Here is a 21,546-nt window from a genome sequence, read left to right on the forward strand (position 1 = left end):
TATATGTCACTAATCTTTATACAGACATACCTATTACCCTCCTATCTGAGAAGGGAAACTGAGTCTCAGAGAAGTTAAGCAGTTTGCCCAAGGTGGTATGGCTGAGTAACAGAACTGGGGTTTGAGCCATGTCTGTCTGATGCCAGAACACACCCACTTTCCTTTACCCAAAATACTTCAGAGGGTAGGAAATGGTACTTCAGAACTCTCAGATGTGATTAAAAACTCTCAAGAAAAACCTGAATCAATTTGTTCTTATGAGGTCTATTTTAATAGGCCTTTTCATAACATGGTTTGTATGATCTCCTGCATTTTCCCACATTTAGCAAAGAAACTAAACATGATTTTTTTTTTTATGCAGGCTCCACATCCAGTGTGGAGTCCATGGGGGGCCTGAACTCACAATCCTGAGATTAAGACCTGAGCCAAGATTAAGAGATGGACACCTCGCTGACTGAGCCACCCAGACACCTTGAAACATGATTTTTTTAAAAAAGATTTCATTTATTTATTTGAGAGAGGGAGCACGTACATGAGCAGGGACACTGCGTGGGAAGCCTGACACAGGGCTGGATCCCAGGACCCTGAGATCATGATCAGAGCTGAAGTCAGATGCTCAACTGACTGAGCCACCCAGGCACCCCCAAAACATGATTTTTAATTTGCTTAATCATTTCTTCTGTTTTGGACATTTCAGGTATATCCAATTTCCCATTGATACTGCAATGAACATTTTTGTGCCTATATTTTTGCCTATGCTTGGAATAATTTCTTTGGGGTACATTTCTACAAGTAGAATTAGATTAGGGAATCTAAGCCTTGCTGATTTCTACTGCCAAATTATTTTTCAAAAGGCGTACCAGTTTAGATTTCCACCAGCAGTACACAAGAGTACTCATCTTATCTTACCTGTCTAATTTCATTGTCCTCTGCAAAATATTTTTGCTAATTTTATAATTTTTTTTAAAAAGTCATTCTTTATTTACATTAGTTTTGATTATAAGCAAGCGCAAATTTTTCCTTTAATTTATATATGCACGTATTTTTATAAGTCTCTATATCTTCATATATGAATTCAGTTTCTGTCCTTTGTCCTTTTAACTTTTGACACATACCTTGGTGTTTTTCTTATTCATCTATACTTTTATAATCTTCAAGTATTAAGACTATTAACCCTTTGTCATGTTTGTTGCCAGATATTTTCATTTCCTCTTCAAGTTTTAATTTTGGGCACATAGAGGTTTTAAGCTTTAAATCTTTTAATCTATTTATATTTTTCCTGTATATCTTTTGTCACCTTTAAGTCAGACTAAAATATATTTAAGTAGGTATTTTCTTATTTTTCTTTTAATATAATTAAAAAATATTTAACTCCTCGATTTACCTGTGATTTATTTTGGTACATGATGTGACATATGTAATTTAGCCATTCCCCTAGATAGTTATTTTTCAGTCTCTTTTTATATTGATTTGTGATTCAATCTTCATTTTATCTTTGATTCTTATTGAATCTAATGTTTGCTTTTACTTTTCTTTTTATAGATCCTTTTCCCTATGGCATTACAACAAAATGGTAAGACTATAGATAAAATACTATTCTCCCAGGCTCTAACTAGCTGATGGGGTAGATTCAATCTGGAGCATCTGAAAGGAAAGCCTATCGTGGGGGTTCCTTGGTCATAAAGCTGTTTTCTAATGGCAGTTCCTATGTAAATAGGAAACGAGAAATAAAGTGATTAAGAAGTGAGATGGGGGAAGAAGATTGAGATTTAGAACTCTCCTTAGATTCACTCAGGTTTTATTTATTTGTTAAATACTAGGTGTATGCTACATGCTAGGTCTGAACCTTTAAGGGATTTGGGATGCTGCATTGACAATCTCATGTCACAGATTGTGTGAAACTCCAGGTCAAAATATCCCAATCTCCCCTCATCTCTATTTCAAGTATAGTAGCTAATGAAGTTTCAAGAAAGTGGTCTCTATGGAAAAAAGAACTGTATATACAGTACACAAAATAGAAAATTGTTTCTTTCTCTTTGTTTGGCTAAGATAGAGTTAGAAGAAGCAACAGAGTAGAATCATTAAACAGAAATACCAAAGATTAATATCAATGGCTCATATAGATGGGAAGTAAATAATAATAATTTTATTTGTATACATTCTTTTAATAAAAGGTTAAATCATTCATATTTATTGTTACTATTTAACATTTGTGTTTATTGCTATTATTTAGAGTTTTTTGGACTTTTTTTTTTTGGTTAATTTTCCCTATCCTTGAGATAGGGAGAGATCTCTTTCTCATTTTGAAAGATATATTTATTTGAGAGAGAGGGAGAGAGAGAGTGAGTGGTGGGGAGGGACAGAAGGAGAGAGAGAGAATCTCAAGCAAACTCCCTGCTGAGCTTGGAACCCCATACTGGCCTTAATCCAAAGACCATGAGATTGTTACCTGAGCCGAAACCAAGAATCCAGTGCTCAACTGACTGAGCCACCAGGCTAGAGTTTTTTGGATTTCTTATTTGCTACTCTTTCTAGTTTTTTTTGTTTTCCCCTCAACGCTTTCAGGCAGTAAATACTACCACCTTTTTTTTTAAATATAAATTTATTTTTTATTGGTGTTCAATTTGCCAACATATAGAATAACACCCAGTGCTCATCCTGTCAAGTGCCCACCTCAGTGCCAGTCACCCAGACACCCCCACCCACCTCCCCTTAAATACTACCACCTTATCTTTATGTAATACTTTGCAGTCAAAAAATTTTTCTTTTTTCTTATAAGACTCCTGAGGAGTTAGGGCAGATATAATCAACGAGATTTTACTGAGAAAAAAATGAAATTCAGGGAAATCATGACACTTTCCCAGGGTTGTGTGGTGGCTGAGAATTGGTAGAACTAACATTTACTGAGTATTACCAAGTACCCGCTTAAAATACCACATCACTTCAAATAAATGTATGCTGGGTGAGCAAACTCTCCCATGGCTAAATAGACAGTGAAATAGCTTATACCCAATACGCTTTTATACTTTAAGAAAAGACTGTGAAGAGAATGGTTTTTAAGAAAATATTTTTGCTCTTCTTTGCACCCTTGCTCTTGTTTGGCTGGTTAATTTGGCTTGATTCGATGAGGAAACTGTGCTATTATTTATCCCTGTCCCCATCGTCAAAAAATTCTCATTAAAAAAATATGCTGTGCCTGATTGTTATGAAAGAAAATATTTTCTGAATATAAACAACATAGTTATATGCAAAAGAGCATTGTGACTGGAGAGAATTGTTTGTTTTCCCCCATCAGTTCAGACATGCAATTGTTTCCAAATTATTGCTATATGAAGGTATATTTATTGTTCTGCATCCAAGGTAAGGATTTTAAAAACTTTCTGAGCTATTGGTGAACTATAGGAGACTAATAATCAATGAACCCATGGGAGAACAATGTAATCCTCATTTTTAAAAAAAATGTGCTTTCAAGAGTGAAAATCCTTCAGCCACATTCTTTTGTTTCTGCATAGGACCATGACTACACATTGTGAGGTAATGCAAGGCTTGATAGAAGGGGGAAGACTGTGTTAAGACAAAGGGATAGAATGGAGATGTAGCTGTGGTGACATAATGTACAAGATGTGAGTTAAGAGGACAGGTGTTAGTCAGACTTCCACACAAAATTAGCAAATGTTAATGAGATTATTTCCAACTGAAATAACAACCCAAATAAAGTGTCTACAGGAAATAACTAAGAAACTGTCATTGGTTTATAAAATGATATATTAAAAAAACATTTACCCAGTGAAGAAAACGTAGCAAGGAAAACGTTGGCTCGGAAGTGATGACAGAAGCCAGAAGTTCCCTTGTTTTAAAAGATTAATGTATATAAGATGTTTTGTCCGTAGCTCTGGCTTTCTTTTTCCTCCACATAGCCATCCTCCCCAGAAAGCTGGCTCAGGCTCTCTCGGCAGGGCTCATGTGGTGCTTACATGATGAAGCCCTTCTTCTATTGAATAAGGATGTAGGTGGGTTGTTTTGTTTTGTTTTGCCGGTGAACAATATCTTCATTATTTCTAGATATTAACAGGCATAACTTGGGGGTTGCATCATATCAATTATGTGACTGATCCCAAATATTTTACCACCAAAAAATATTTTGATATCTCTACCCACAACCACAATCTCATGTTTTGAAAGATTTTGTTGTTGTTGTTCACAAAACAAATGACATTTGTTCTTTTTTTTTTTCATTTTTTAAAAATTAAAGGTAGATCTATGTATTAATCAGAGTTTCTTATCAGTATGAAGTCACATAGAGATTATATAATTCAGAAACAAAGTTGGTATTTGGGGTAGCCTCTACAGCCTGAATGTGGATGCCATTTGACCTTTTGAAATATTCTAAAGGTTGTGGACTCCCAGTATTTTCTTCGTTGATCCCTTAAGAGTTTGAGAACTTCGGGCTGGGAACTTGTGAATTAAGCAGCCAGCAGAGTCCTGAGGGACAAAACGCAGATAGGTTAACTGCAATAGTAAAAGGGGAAATTAGAAGACTCCAGAGTATTAGACATTGGGGAAAAAGGAGCATGGAGGTGAGGTACCTCTCTTAGTAATTTTAAACCTGTATTTTATCTAGAAACCTATTCAAGTGATAAAGGATTACCAATAATTCCATGATTTTCCTTTATAAGACACTTAAACTAAGATTTTATTTTATTTTATTTAGTTTTTAAAGATTTATTTATTTTAGAGAGAGTACCTGTGTCTGCACACCTGCACACATGGGGCGCGGACAGAGGGAGATAATCTTGAAGTAGATTCCCCTCAGCATGGAGCACTACACAGGACTCAATCTCCTGACCCATTAGATCATAACCTGAGCCAAACCAAGTGTCAGAAGCTCATGTGACTGAACCACCCAGGTGACCCTAAGTTTATATTTTAAACAATTAAATACCAATTCAATTCATATCAGTTAGCATTTGCTGAGCTTTTACTACATACAAGGTGTCATACTAGGTGTTGTGGGTGGGAAAAGAAAACGGAACTAACATTTATTGAATACCCACTCCCTGGTTAGAAGTTGGTAGGCATGCAACCGTTTGAGATGGTTAGAGTTATTTTCGTTTATAGATGAGGCTAAACACTCTGGCCTCCTGTTATTTTTCTGGGGCACACTTCTGTCCCAGGGCCTTTGCTCTTCTAATTAATCATTGGAATGGAAAGATCTTCCCTTGAAAAATCTGTATAGCTAGTCATTGTTCAAATATAACCTGACCAGCAATGCCTTCTTTGACCACTCTACTTAAAATTGCAACCCTTTCCCCACCCCATACTCCTTAAAACTCAGAGAATTAAGTAACTTGCCCAAATATAAGAAAATGGCTCTTCATTTTAAAATAATAAAAACCCAGAATCTCCAGTGTTGTTGCTGGGATAATCATTTCTTAGATGAGCAGAATTGTTGGACCTAGGGTCCACATCCCCAATATTGGTTGCTACCAGCACCACACTGTCCTCAGGGGACCTGTCCCTCTGTTAACACCGTGGCCTGGCTTGTGTACATAGAATCCCTACTTACATTACTCCCCTAGCTTAGCTAAGGCACGGCATTAAGGGGCAAGTAAGTTGTAGCCTAAAGGCTGAAGCAGAGCAAATGCATTAGACAGAGGAACATAAATAAATAATCTGATTGAAGGATTTTATCCTACTTGCCTCCTCCCACTTTTCTCAAAGGAGCTTCATGAGGTATCAGTTGCTATTTAATTAGGGAAGCCATGTCTTTTACATAAGGATTTGCCCCATGCTGTGTCAGACCTGAATCCTACCTGACACCAAGGCCAGAGCTTATTTTAAAGCAAGGACCCCACTAAAAAAGAGAACTACAGGCTGATATCCCTGATGAACATGGATGCAAAAATTCCCAATAATATACTAGCAAATGGAATCCAACAGCACATTAAAAGATTCGTTCACCACAATCAAGTGGGATTTATTCCTGGGCTTCAAGGGTAGTTTAATATTCACAAATCAATCAACATGATACACCACATTAATGTAAGATCCACAGTCAGGAAGAGGACTGGGATGTTAATTCTCAACACTGGTATTTAACATGGTACTGGAAGTCCTAGCCTCAGCAATCAGATATCAAAAAGAAAAGACATCCAGATCAGCAAGGAAGAAGTCAAACTTTTCACTATTTGCAGATGATATGATACCCAGGTAGAAAACCTGAAAGACTCCACCAAAGAACTGCTAGAACCAATATATGAATTCAGCAAAGTTATAGGATATAAAATCAACATACAGAAATCTATTGCATTTCTATACACCAATAATGAAGCAGCAGAAAGAAAAATCAAGGAATTGATCCCACAATTGCACTGAAAACCATAAGATACCTAGCAATAAACCTAACCAAACAGGTAAAAGTCTGTACTCTGCAAACGATAAAACACTTGTGAAAGAAATTGAAGATGACTCAAGGAAAAGGAAAAAGATTTCATGCTCATGGATTGGAAGAACAAATATTGTTAAAATGTCTATACTACCTAAAGCAATTACAAATTTAATGCAATCTCTATCAAAATACCACCAGCATTTTTCACAGAGCTAGAACAAATAATCCTAAAATGTATATGGAAACACAAAAGATTCCGAATAGCCAAAGCAATCTAGAAAAAGCAAAGCAAAGGTGGAAGCATCATAATTACAGACTTCAAGTTATATTACAAAGCTGTAGTGATCAAGAGAATATGGTACTGGAACAAAAATAGACACATAGATCAATGGTACAGAATAGAGAACCCAGAAGTGGACCCAGAACTCTGTGGTCAACTAATCTTCAACAAAGCAGGAAAGAATATCCAGTGGAAAAAAGACAATCTCTTCAATAAATGGTGTCGGGCAAACTGGACAGCAACATGCAGAAGAATAAAACTGGACCACTTTCTTACATCATACACAAAAATAAATTCAAAATGGATTAAAGGCCTAACTGTGGGTCAGAAAACCATCAAAATCCTAGAGGATAACACAAGCAGTAACCTCTTTGACATCAGCTGTAACAACTTCTTACTAAATCTGTCTTCTGAGGCAAGGGAAACAAAAGCAAAAATGAATTATTGGGACTTCATCAAGATAAAAAGCTTCTGAACAGTGAAGGAAACAAAACTAAAAGGCAACTTTCAGAATGGGAGAAGATATTTTTGCAAATGACATATTTAATATAGAGTTAATATATAAAATCTATAAAGAACTTACCAAACTCAACACTCAAAAACAAATAACCCAGTTTAAAAAATGGGCAGAAATAATGAATGGACAATTTTTCCAAAGAAGACATACAGATGGCTAACAGACACATGAAAAGATGCTCAACATCACTCACCATCAGGGAAATACAAATTAAAACTACAATGAGATATCACCTCACACCAGTCAGAATGGCTAAAAATAACAACTCAGGAAACAACAGATGTTGGTGAGGATGCAGAGAAAGGGGAACTCTCTTGCACTGTTGGTGGGAATGCAAACTGGTGCAGCCACTCTGGAAACCAGCATAGAGGTTCCTCAAAAAGTTAAAAATAGAACTACTCCATTACCAGCAATTGTACTACTAGATATTTACCTAAAGGATACAAAAATACTGACTCAAAGGGATACATGCCCCCTGATGTTTGCTGCAGCATTATCTACAATAGCCAAATTATGGAGAGAACACAAATGTCCATCCACTGATGAATGGGTAAAGAAGATATGGTGTGTGTATAAATATATATATATATATATATATATATATATATATATATCAGAATATTACTCAGCCATCAAAAAGAATGAAATCTTGGGAGGAGAGGAGAGTTAAGATGATGGAGTAGTAGGGGGACCCTGGGTTTGCCTCATCCTTTGAATACAGCTAGATCAACATCATATCATTTTGAACAACTAGGAAACTGATCTAAGGATTAAGATAATCACATAATTAGAGGGAGGGAACGTAGCAAATGTGAGATTTGGAGTCATGAATTGGGAGAAAGAAAAGCTGCAGTGCCACAGAGGGAAGGAAACCCTTTTCTTGGAGAGAAGACAGGGAGAGAGGAAATGAGAGAGCAGCACGTAGGGCTTGCACAAGACATCATGGTGTGGGGATCTCCTGGGTCACACTGGCAGAGAATGCTCCTTTTCCTGGAGTACATTTAGAAGAGAGTATATTGCCTCTGCAAGGACAAAAGACCCAGTGGGCACCACTGATTGGCTGTTCAACAGTAGGGCACAGAGGTGTGGGCAGAGAGCAGATAACCTGGTCCCAGCTTTTCACTGTGCTTCACCATTAACTCCAGGCACCTGTGCAGCTGTGCAACTGATTTTCTGGGACAGAGTGGTGCTGGGCACAGCACCAAGAAGCTCTTCTCTGGGGGAGGGGAGCAGGTCTGCTCCTTGCTGTGTCCTTTAAGATTTGGAATTTTGAATCCTAGCTGCAGGCCAGAGATAAACCCAGGAGAACTGTGGTGCTGAGTGTGCCAGGAGCCCAGGCAGACAGGTTGAGCATAGGAATCTGATGGAAGCCTGGGACATAGGAGGGGAGATTATTCACTTTTCTTGTAAGGACCCCCTGAACAGCCTTGGGCACCAGTTCCCATGAGATGAGAGGGATAAAAGGGTGGGGAGATGCCATCTTCCACCTCTGCCCACTGGCATGATTGGACTTCAGTGAGCAACACAGTGCTCCCAGTGGAGGCTGGAGCTGCTCACATCAAACTGCACCCTTCAGGGACATTTTTCCTAGAACAGGTCTGACTATGAGCCAGTGTAGTGGACTTTTCCCCTAGAGGAGCAACACGGCACCCCATCCGCCTCACCATCTACTGAGGCTACTGATCAGAGTTACTCCAAAGTGTCAGCTTCAGTTCTGGTGGAAATAGCACCAGGCCTTTCTCCCCCCTCTTTTTTCTTTGAAATTAGGCCTATAGTTTTTTGTTCATTTGTTTGTTTCCTTTTCTCATTTTTTTTTCTTTTCTTTTCTCATTTTTTGGATCAGCCTCCTTTATTTTTCTTTTTTCCTTCTTTCTTTTTTCTTTGGAATCAAGTTTATAGTTTTTTGTTTGCTTTTTTGTTCCTTTTCCTTTACTCTTTTCTTGGATCAGGTTTTTCATATTTTATTTTATTTTATTATTATTTTTTAAATCAGGCTCATTTTAACAAACAGATCAAAGCACACCTAGTTAAAGTTCCAAAAACTCCCCTTGGCAAGCAAGGAGGAACTTTGCAAAGCACTGGTCCGTGGGAAAGAGCAGGCAAAATGCAACAGCAGAGTGTACACAGCATGCACCAGAAACACTTCCTGAAGTGCCAGGCCCTGGATAGTGTATGACCCCTTCTTAATATAGCTTTGCTCTTGGGAGCAGGAAACATAACAAGCTTTCATAAGATCCAAAAGACAGAAACAGATAAAATGACAAGACAGAGGAATTCTCTCTCAAAAAAGACAAGAAGAAATTTTAGCAGGTATTTGCTCAAAACAGATATAAGTAATATACCTGAATAAGAATTTAGGACAGCAGTCATAAGAATGGACTTGAAAGAAGCATAGAAGACACCAGAGAAACCCTGTGTCAGAGACTAGTCAGGCTGGAATAAAAAATACTATAACTGAGATGCAAAACTGTCTGGATGTAATCACAATGAAGATGGAAGAAACAGAGGAATGAATGGGTGGTATAGAAGATAAAATTATGGAAAATAAGCTGAAAAGAAGAGGGAAAGGATACTATTAAATCATGAATATAGACTTCGGAAACTCAGTAATTCCATAAAGTGCAATAATATTTGTATTGTAGGAGTCCCAGAAGAAGAGTAGGAAAAAGGGACAGAAGGCCTATTTAAACATGGTATAGCTGATGACTTCCCAGTCTGGGGAAGGAAACAGGCATTCAAGTCCAAGAGACTCAAAATCAACAAAAGCAGGCAACCAAGACATACCAAAAATCAACAAAAGCAGGCAACCAAGACATACCATAATGAAACTTGCAAAATATAAAAAGAATGAAAGCTTGCCATTTGCAATGATATAGTTGGAGCTAGAGAGTATTATGCTAAGCAAAATAAGTCAGTCAGGGAAAGACAAATACCATATGATTTTCCTCATATGTGGAATTTGAGAAATAAGACAAATGAACACAGTGGGGAAAAAGAGAGGAAAACCATAAAACACTCTTAATTATAGAGAGCAAATGGAGTTGCTGGAGGGGTGGTGGGTGGGGGATGAGTTAAATAGGTGATGAGGATTAGGGAGTACACTTGTGATGAGCCCCTGCTATTGTATGTAAGTGATAAATCACTAAATGTTATACCTGAAACTAATATTGCACTGCATGTTAACTAACTCGAATTTAAATAAAAACTTGAAACTAAAAAAAAAAATAAAGTCTATCAAGAGTTCAGACAAATTTTAGGGAGAATGCTTTTCCTTTTTGTATCTAGAAGCACTTACCTTGAATAATTTTCCTGACCTCTTGCCTTATTATCCCTTAATTAGACTCCGGGATGAAGGGGGGTGGGTAGGAATGACTTCTGTTTGATGGAGTTGGGAGAGAGAACTGACCCCTTGAAGGTCCTATTTCTTTGAGACCTGCCTATCTATAGTGAATGATCTTTGTGATCTGCTTTCTTTATATATCAAACTTAGCCCTTGCAGGGGGAGGCTTGCCGTTTGAGGGACAAGTTCAATTCAGGGATGTCAGGAATCCACACTAGTCTCTTCAAAACCATTTCACCAGGGGCACCTGGGTGGCTCAGTGGTTGAGCATCTGCCTTTGGCTCAGGTCATGATCCTGGGATTGAGTTTTGCATCAGGCTCCTAAAAAGAGAGCCTTTTTCTCCCTCTCCCTGTGTCTCTGCCTCTCTCTGTGTGTCTCTCATAAATAAATAATTACATACCTACATACATACGAGAAAGTATTTTTATTCAATTTATCTGACTACTGTACCTATTTTTCAGTTAGTTCCTACCTGTGGGCAATAAAGGGTTGTTATTTATTGGGCCCTTCAAACTCCAAGCAATCCAAGCAAGTACCTAAATAATTACAATATAAATTATAGTAATACAGGTGGCATATTAATCTGCACAGGATAAGCAATGCTGCAGTAACAAATAAGATACAAAACTCTTAATGACTTAATGCAAGAAAAGTTTATTTTTCCCTTGTGTCACAGTCCAGTGTGAGATGGCTGGCCTCTTCTGTCTTTTAGCTGTGCCATCTGGAATATGTGGCTTCCAGAGTTACTGCAACAGGAGAAGAGGGAAATGGAGGAAGCACACTAGCTCTTAAGCTTTTAGCTTGGCCTGGAAGTGATATTCAATACTTCTGCTGAAGTAAGACAGAACTATTCACATGGCTCTAAACAACTGAAGGGATGGGCACCAGGGTGGCTCAGCTGATGAAGTATCTGACTCTTGATTTCAGCTCAGGTCATGATCCCAGGTTTGTGAGATTGAGCCCCATATGGGGGCATGGAGCCTGCTTAAGTTCTCTCTGTCTCTCTCCCTCTGCTCCTCCCTTCTCCCTCTCTAAATAAATAAGTTAAAAAAAAAAAAAAAGAACTGAAAGGAGGCTTGGAAATGTGGAGGAACACAACACATAGACACCTGGTGAGTGCAAACTGTCTGCTATAGGTAGGTTCAGAACAATCAGAGAAGGTTCAAAGGAGCAAAGTAGGGAAGAAAGGGATTGAGTGGTACTCAAAGCATATTTTGTCTATTTCATAGTTTTCCTAAAACCAACTGTCTGAAATTTATCTGTGCAGTTGCTTCAGAATCCAGTGCCATCAGGCCATTTACAAATTCACTTAATATGAGAAATGAGAATTTTACCCATTAACTGTGCATTTTATCTGGGGTCTTCTGGAGACAAGTTGCTCTTGGTTTTATTGCATATTTATTGTCTTTGTTTCACTATGTTCTATATTATTCATGATTCTAGAAGTGAGAATTTTGGGTCCGCAATATTTTTGAATACTTTGCGCTTTTAGTACTCTTCAAATCCTATCAAACAGAGCTTTGTGTCCCCGCTTCCCAAGATGGGATTTGTTTGAGTAAGAGCTATCCAAATATAACCATACTTGTTAAACATTCTCTCTGAATTAATCAGCTGGTTTTTGTTAGTTTTTTTTCTAGGAAGAGAATCCGAGATCTTTCTAGGCCTAAAAAACAATGGGGAGCCCCAGATAGGTAAGGCAACATTACAGTCTTCTTTGTGAGGATAATGTTCCTTAAATTAAATAGGTAAGTATTATTCTAACTTGTCCACTAACCTTGCATCTCAGGTTTATCCACTCTTTGCTCAACTGAATCCACGGAATCAATATTGTCCCCTCAGTTAAGTCAACACATGGAAGACTAACCCTAAGTCAGTAGTTCTCAAATTAGTCTGCAATGGAATCACCTGGAGACCTATAAAACACTGAGACCTGAACCCCATCCCCAGAAATCCTGATTTATTTGGTCTGGAGTCCAGTCTAGACTTTAGGAGTTTTAAAAGTTCCCCAGATAATTCTAAAAAGTAGACAGATTTGAAAACTACTTTGAAACTCTTCTGTCTATCCTTAGAGTTCAACTTTGTTGCTCCTAATGTACTGTCTCTAAACCTCTGCCTAAAGCACACCTGTTCTCTGGATCTCCAACCAGTAGGACACACTGACCATCCTTGGCCACAGAACCCCCCTTTCCTTCTTTGGCTTCTGAATAGAGCCTTAATTTTTTCCTTTTTCTCTGACACCCTATTGCTTTAAAAAATACTTTAATTTTTATTTTTTTAAAGATTAATTATTTATTCATGAGAGAGAGAGAGAGAGAGAGAGAGGCAGAGATAGAGACAGAGGGAGAAGCAGGCTCCATGCAGAGAGCCCAATGTGGGACTCAATCCCAGGATTCCAGGATCACATCCTGAGCCTAAGGCAGACGCTTAACCGCTGAGCCACCCAAGTGTCCTTACACTTTATTTTTAAAAAAGTTTTAGGCTTACAGAAAAACTGGCCAGAAGTACAAAATTTCTGTATCACTACCCACTCCTATTGCTTACCCCAATCTTAACATCTTGTATTAGTGTGATATATCTGTTACAATTCATGAAGAAATATTGACACTTTATTCACTAAAGTCTGTAGTTTACATTAGAGTTCACTTTTTGTGTTGTTAACTCTATGGATTTTGACAAATTCTTGTCATGTGTTTGCCATTATAGTATTATGTCAAATAGTTTCACTGCCCTAAAAATTACCTGTGCTCTATCGATTCATCTCTTTCTCTCTGTGCTCACATCTCCAAACCCTGGAAACCATTGATCTTTTTATTATATCTACAGTTTTGCCTTTTCCAGAATGTCATATAGTTAAAATGATATAGTATATAGCCTTTTCATATCAGCTTCTTTGATTTAACAATATACATTTAAGGTTCCTCCATGTCTTTTCATTGTTTGGGAGCTCATTCTTTTTAGCACCGACTAATATTCCATTGTCTGGTTGTACCACAGTTTGCTTATCCATTCATCTATTAAAGGGTATATTGTTTGCTTCCACTTTTTGGAAATTATGAATAAAAATGGTATAAACATTGATGTGCAGGTTTTCATGTAGATAAAAGTTTTCAACCTATTTGGGTAGATACCCAGGAATGCAATTTCTGGATCACATGGTAAGAATCTGTTTAGCTTTGTAAGAAATTGCTAAACATCTTCTAAAGTGTCCAACAATCCCACCATCAATGAATAAAGTAGGTCCTATTGTTCTACATCCTCACCAGCATTTGGTGTTTTATATTTTAGCCATTCTAAAGATGTATAATGGTATCTCTCATTGTTTTAATTTGTAATTCTCTAATGACATGATGCTGAGCATATTTCATATGCTTATATACCATCTGCATATCTTTTTTGGTGAAATGTGTGTTCATCTCTTACGCCCACTTTTTGTTTGGGTGTTTGTTTTTTACTGTTGAAATGGAAGTGTTCTTTGTATATTTTGAATACCAATCTTTTATCAGATGCTATAGACTGTTTATATCCCCTTAAAATTAATACATTGAAACCTAATTCCCAATATGATGGTATTAGGAAGTAAGGCCTTTGGGATGTGATTAAGTCATGAGGATGGAGCTCCCATGAATGGGATTAATGTCCTTATGAAAGAGACCTCAGAGAACTCCCTTGCTCCTCAGCAATGTGGGAACACAGCAAGAAGATGCCTGACTATGAGCCAGAGAGCAAGTTCTCACTAGGCACCAAATCCACTGACACTTTGATCTTGGACTTCCCAACTCCCAGAATTGTGAGAAATAGGTTTTTGTTGTTTATAAGACATCCTATCTATGGTATTAGTATTGTAACCTTACAATATTATAAGATTGTTAGGCATCAGATATGTGTCTTGCAAATATTTTCTCCTAGTCTGTGACTCATTTTTTCATTCTCTTAGCAGTTTCTTTTGCAGAGCAAAAGTTTTAATTTTAATGAAATTCAACTTATTGATTTTTTCTTTCCTGGATCATACTTTGGTCATATTTAAAAATGAATTGCTAAATTGGAGGTCACCTAGAGTTTCTTTATGTTACCTTCTGGAAGTTGCATAATTTTGCATTTAGATCTATGATACATTTCAAGTTAATTTTATAATATAATATAATAACATTATTTCTTTCCTGCATTGTTGTAATAGCCCTTAAATTATATCACAATGGCTCTCTTAGAAAGGCATGGTCCCTTTGATGGCATGGAGAATTAGAGTCAAGAAGGTTGGTTTGGGGCTATTACAATAATGCAGGAGAGAAATAATGAAGTCTTTGTCCCAGGAGAGTGGCTTTCAGGGTTCTAAGAAAGGTTAGGGTCAAGATAGAGATAGATAGAACTTAGTGACAAATGTAGAGCCTGAGGAAGAGGAGGAGTCAAATTGATTTTTAGGTTTCTGCTTTTTAGAAATAAGGTGGAAAATGTTATTATAACTGCCAAAAGAAATGCAAGAGGGGGAAAGGTTTGGGAGGAAGGTACATTTGGTCATGTGAGATGTTTTTGAGACATCTAGAATTTGGAAATATAAATTTAAGTCAGGAGATGATTGAGAATTCTTGGAGATACTATTTTGGAAACATCAGTATTTAGTATTTTTTTTTTTTAAGATTTGTTTATTTTAGAGAGAAAGAAAGCATGAGGGGGAGGTGCAGAGGGAGGAGGGAATCCCAAGCAGACTCTCCACTGAGTTTGGAGACCAGCATGGGCTCAATTCCATGGCCCTGAGATCATGACTTGAGCTGAAATCAAGAGTCAGACATTTAACCCACTGAGCCACCCAGGTGCCCCTTTGGTGATAATTAATAAAAAAAATCTCGAGGAATAGGGAAACTTTTGGCACATGCCACTGTTTAAGATATAAAAGAGACACTACCTAAGGAAACTGAGGAGTAGGCAAGAGAGAATAGAAGAAGATAGATGTTAGCTGAACTTATTGTGATCATTTCACAATATATGTAAATCAAATCATCATGCTGTATGCCTTAATCTGACATAGTGATGTATACCAATTATTTCTCAGTAAAACGAAAAGAGAGAGTGGGGGGAGGGAAGGAGAGAGGGAGAGAGAGAGAGCATGAATGAGAGAGAGAACCAGGAAAGCCAAGGAAGAAAATTATTAAAAGAAAAATGGAGGGGCGGCAAGGGTGGCACAGTTGTTTGAACATCTGACTCTTGGTTTTAGTTCAGGTCATGATCTCAAGGTTGAGGGATTGAGCCCTGGGTTGGGCCCCTGTGCTCAGTACAGGGTCTCATTCAGATTCTTTCTTCCTCTCCGTTTGCCCCTCCTGGCTTGTGCATACATTCTCTCTATCTCAAATGAAAAAATAAAATAAAGAAAGAGAGTGAGAGAAAGAAAGAAAGGAAGAAAGAAAGAAAGACAAAGGAAGACAAAGAAAGAAAAAGGGAACCTATGAGGATACATTCAAAGAATCTGTAGTTGGCCAGACTGACAAAGAAAGATTAAAGACTGCCTCAAAAATCTTCAAGTACATAAAGCAGCTTATAGAAATGAAAGCTAAATAAATGTTATAATAGGAGAGGGTGTAAGAATTTCAGAACAATAACACTCTGGAAATAGACTAATGAAAGCTGTTTTTTGTTTTCTGGTTCTGGAAATACGTAAGACTAGGGACTTCACTGTTCAGAAAAGAGACTGAACACACAACTCTCAAGAACTTTACTAGGTCCCTTATTCTAGAATTCTAGGAGTGTGATTGTGTCAGACATTGTTATATCTCACAGATCCATTAAACAGGTATAATATGGGTAAAAACTGTATGCTTTGGGGTCAAATCCTCATTATGGACCATAGAAGATTAAATATTTATTTCCCTGATATTGTTAGCTATATAACAGCTAAACATAGGTGATTTTTCAATGCTGTCAGAGTAGAGTGAAGAGTCATCTGCATAATATGTTACTTTGACATGTCGGTTAGTTTCCTGACTTTCTGATGAACATTACTTTTCTCGACTGTATAATCTCTGCTTTTTCTCATCCCCACTGATCCTTTCCTTCTAACTTACTTTGAGCTGGCTCTCCTTTCTTTTACATAGTTCCCAATACTTTTAGTTTATATTATGTATTTTCTAGTTTTTATGGCCAAGATTTTCAAGTGGATAATGATCCCATGAGGGTTCAGTCTCTAATCAGGACCATCTCATAAGGGTTCAGTTCCTCATCAGGACCATATATTATGGACTGATATAATTACTGTGTCTAAAGTACCTTTTGTTTTGCATTTGCAGCAATAAATACAAAACAAATATACATTGGTTGAATGTTTAACAACTTAAATTTGAACTGCACAGGTCCGTTTATACCCAGATATTTTTTTTTAATAAATAGAGTACAGTACTTAAAAGTATTTTCTCTTCCTTGTGATTCTTAATAACATTTTCTTTGCTCTGGATTATTTTATTGTAAGAATACAGCATATAATACATATACAAAAATAAGTGTTCATTGACTGAGTAAGGCTTCTGATCAACAGGTTTTTAATAGTTAAGTTTTTGGGGAGTCAAAAGTTATATGCAGATTTTCAACTGCATGGGGTCAGTGCCCCTAACTCCTCATTGTTTAAGAGTCAGCTGTATATATGTCACCTCTGCTTCCTAATCCCTGACTCCCTTAGCCTTTCTCCACCAGAGTTTTAGTATTTACCTTAAGAAGCTCTACACTTCTATTGGTGGTGTTTTTCTATTACCACTGATATTTTCTTGGCCAAGTCCCATCATCTTTTGTTTTTTTCAGTTTCCATTCTTGATGTCTAAGTTATAATTGATGCTTTCTGATATATTTAATGCATCTTGTTTTGAAATCTTCTTCTCCCATTCCATGGTGTTCTTACCTCTATTGACAGTCTTCTCTTTTGGAAACAGTTACTATCTTCCCCCAATCTCACTCCCACTCTGTCATTCATCACCTGAGACCTTAATTTTTTTGCTGCAGCCTCTTCTTTTCCCTGCGGTCATACTCTCCTCTCTTCTACTCTGTTTTACATCACCATCAGGTGAGTCCCCAGTTTTCACCCTTTTTTCATTCATCAGATTGTGATGGAGTACCTGTCATGTAAAGCACTAAACTATCCTAGTGAGAAATCTTCAAAAGATTAAGTCATGCTCCTTCCCGTGGATGAACTTACAGGCTGGAGTTGCAGGTGCTTCTTGTAAAAATTGTGAAGGATCTTGGGCAGCCCGGGTGGCTCAGTGGTTTGGCGCCTGCCTTCGGCCCGGGGCATGGTCCTGGAGACCGGGATTGAGTCCTGCGTCTGGCTCCCTGCATGGAGCCTGCTTCTCCCTCTGCCTGTGTCTCTGCCTCTCTCCCTCTCTGTGTCTCTCATGAATAAATAAATAAAATCTTTTAAAAAAAATTGTGGAGGAGCTTATAAGCTACAGTAAGGAGTTGGGACTCCATTAAAAAGCCAATGGAAATCTTTAAAGAGTATTAAGCAAGATTCTTTTTTTTGTTGTTGTTTTTGTTTTTGTTTTTTTTTTTAAGCAAGATTCTTTTGATCAGATTGGAGTTTAGAAAGATCACTCTGTCAGTGTTGTGGACAAAGGATGAGGATGATGAGATCTGGACAAGGAAAGTAACAACAGGCATAGGGAGAAGTGGACAAATTTAAGCCATATTTAGGAAATGGAATCAGCAGAATGTAGAGGATGGGAATATTAATTCATTAATTAATCTTTCTAATGGTGACTCTGGCTGATGGTTGCAAAGTAGAGAAATAAATGCATACAAAAATATAAACAAAGTTTAAAAAACAGTGCCTTTTAAACAGTTAAGCTCAACAAATTAACAATTTCAGTTATATACAAAGTTAAGTACCGATGTACCTTCTTCTGACTGGTACCGATGTACCTTCTTCTGACTCCTTTCTCCTTTCCTACGCATTGTAGCAATGTTACCTACTTATTTCCCAACATGCTTCTGTCCAAACATGCCTTGATCAATACTTGATTATTCTCTTTTCTCACGGTTACCCCAACATGGAATGTACCTTATTTCTGGCAGTCTGTGCCTTTCACTTTCTTCTGTGAAGACTTTCAAGTGAATCCCACACTGATTCTCCTTTTCTCTTCACCCTCTGCTCAGTGATCATGCCTATTTTACAGACTAAAAGATCTGATGTCACTAAGCACTTAGCCCAGTGGCTGGCTCACAATATTTCACTAATGGGAGCTATTAATTTTACCCTGATACTATTTTATTTTCTGACCCCCTGGTACAGGGCTTCACCCACAACAGGAGCTCAGTGCCAGGTACATGGCATGCCTGTTTTATGTTGAGCTGGTTATAAATTATAGTGCTAATTATACAATGTCAGAAACAGAACTCTAATAGATTCATTTTTGATCACCATGTTTTAGGACAGTAGGTAAAACAGTCCTTTTATTTTTATCTTAACTACATAAGTAGTTGATCTCTTTCTGATGACTGGAAATTGTTAAATTCTGTAATAGAGATAGCTCTGGAAGTGAAGTAAAATCAATGTGGACGCCATCAAGATCCATTTCTAAGATGTCCATTAGTAGTGAATTCCTTACCATTTGATTTTTCTGCTTTTTAACAGAAGACTGTTTTGGGGGAATCAAGATCCTATTTGCCCTATCGCCCATATTGCTTTGAAGGCTCACCTGACCAAAAGACTTGAGGACCTTGCCCATCCCAAAGAAATCTCCCACCGATATGTACCTAACAGGTTAGTGTTTGCATGTTATCAGGTTACATTATTAGGAATCCCTAGGGAAAATGAACACAGAACCCAACACTTTTATCTCAAAGCCATAAATGATCCAATCTGTAGTAAAAAATTATTGAGGATTAGCGATTCCATATATTTCCTAACCTGATGCTACAATAAAATTTTTCCGGAGAAAAATTACTATTTAGCAATTGCAAATTTGTTTTATATCTTACAATGTTTTGGCTTACTAGGATTTTGAGGGTTTTTTTTAAAAAGATTTTATTTATTTATTAGAGAGTGAGAGCAAGTAGGGAGAGGGGCAGAGGGAGAGGGAAAGAGAGAATCTCAATGCTGAGCACAGAGCTCCATATGGGGTTTGATCCCATGGCCTGAGATCATGACTGGAGCCAAAATCAAGAGTTGGGCACTCAACTGACTGAGTCACCAGGTGCTCACTGAATTTTTAACAAAGCGGCAGTATTACACTGGGTTATGTGCCATACATAACATTGCTGTGCATGAACTATTTATGCATGCACCTTCTCGTGGATTTTGTATATCACCATGGGCTTAGCATGAGTTAATTACTACATGTAAAGGTAAAAATATTGTTAAGACAAAAAAAATACTGTTAAGACTTTTGATACCCATTGCCAATTTGCTTTTAGTGCATGTTTGTTGAATGACTAGGCTTTCTGCTGGTTGGTTCTTTGAGGAAACACTGTGGAGGGGGGGAAGGGGATGAGCACAAGTAGTGAAGGAGGTTAAAGTAACAAGAAAAAGGCACAGATGCCATTATTTATCTGAAGTTTGGTTTCCAAGATAATTTAGATGGCCATCTCTCGATCTCTTTTTGATATACGACTTCAGTCAAAAATCAACAAACTTTTCAGGAAGTGGGTAGATAGTAAAATTTACCACAAAGTCTCCGTTTGCAACAACACAACTCCACTATTGTGGCAGGAAGCAGCCATAGACGTTCTGAAAACTCATTATGTCTGTGTTCCAATAAAACTTTAGAATTTTTTCATCTATTTTTATGAGGGGTATTAGTCTGGATTGTTTACAATGGTGTCTTTGTGGCAATGTCTTTGTTTCTTGTAATGTCTTTACTTGCTTTTGGTAATGCTGTTATCATGGAATCAATTGGAAAATATATAGAATTGGCATTTCTTGTTTATGTATTTCATAGAATCCACAATGAAGTCATCTGGGTCTGGAGTTTTTGATGGGAAGGTTTTGTTTTGTTTCTTTTTAAATTTTTTATTTCAATTCCATTAATTAATTATTTACCTATGATTTTTTTTTTTAAGATTTTTTAAAAAATTTATTCATGAGAGACACAGAGAGAGGCAGAGACACAGGCAGAGGGAGAAGCAGGCTCCATGCGGGGAGCCAGACATGGGACTCGATCTCGATCTCGAGTCTCCAGGATCACACCCTGAGCTGAAGGCGGTACTAAACTGCTGGGCCACCCAGGCTGCCCCTTTTAATTCTATTTAATTAACATATACTATATTGTTAGTTTCAGAGGTAGAACTTAGTGATTCTTCAGTTACGTATAACACTCAGTGCTCATTACTTCAAGTTCCCCCCTTACTGCCCATCACCCAATTATACCTCACCCACCCACTCTCAGTTTGTTTCCTGTAGTTAAGAGTCTCTTATGGTTTGCCTCCCTCTCTGTTTTCCTCTTATTTTATTTTTCCTTCTCTTCCCCTATGTTTTGTTTCTTAAATTCCACATATGGGTGAAATCATACAGTATTTGTTTTTCTGTGACTGACTTATTTCATCTAGCATAATACCCTCTAGTTTAGTGGGGTTTTTTTAAGATTTATTTATTTATTTATGATAGACAGAGAGAGACAGAGAGAGGCAGAGACACAGGAGGAGGGAGAAGCAGGCTCCGTGCCGGGAGTCCGACCCTGGGCCAAAGGCAGGCGCAAAACCGCTGAGCCACCCAGGGATCCCTAGTTTAGGTTTTTAACTATAAATTCAATTTAATAGATATAGGGCTGTTATGAATTTGTCAAAATAACACTTGTTAAGTGGAGCATGGGCCCACAGTTCAACAATAGACCATAACAGAAATTGAAAGAGAGAAGTTTATTACTCATAGATTGTAGAAGTACCTGGCATGTCTCAAGGAGTCACATGTGGAGGTTAAAGATGAGTGCAAAGAGAGACAGGAACTGCGGCACATTTCTTATTAGGATCTGCAGGTGGAGACCAAGGCCAGATTGGCCAATTCAAACAAAAGAGCAGAGTTTTGGTAAGCTCCTTGGGACTCATATCTAAAGGA

At 37.6% G+C, this 21,546-nt stretch overlaps 1 protein-coding gene across 3 annotated transcripts in view; it reads left to right on the forward strand.

The window, feature by feature from the left end:
• Nucleotides 1-21,546, forward strand: part of SPMAP2L (sperm microtubule associated protein 2 like) — a 46,446-nt gene that overhangs the window by 12,558 nt on the left and 12,342 nt on the right. For 2 of the 3 annotated variants that reach the window (XM_072775172.1, XM_072775170.1), the window contains 3 exons: nucleotides 1,543-1,573; nucleotides 12,152-12,217; nucleotides 19,129-19,257. In XM_072775172.1, coding sequence (XP_072631273.1) covers nucleotides 1,543-1,573; nucleotides 12,152-12,217; nucleotides 19,129-19,257 — 226 coding nt within the window. The remainder of the gene's footprint in view (nucleotides 1-1,542; nucleotides 1,574-12,151; nucleotides 12,218-19,128; nucleotides 19,258-21,546) is intronic. The other variant, XM_072775171.1, reaches the window with a different exon arrangement.

Source organism: Canis lupus, chromosome 14 (genome assembly GCF_048164855.1).
Source record: "Canis lupus baileyi chromosome 14, mCanLup2.hap1, whole genome shotgun sequence".
Classification (NCBI taxonomy): Eukaryota; Metazoa; Chordata; class Mammalia; order Carnivora; family Canidae; genus Canis; species Canis lupus.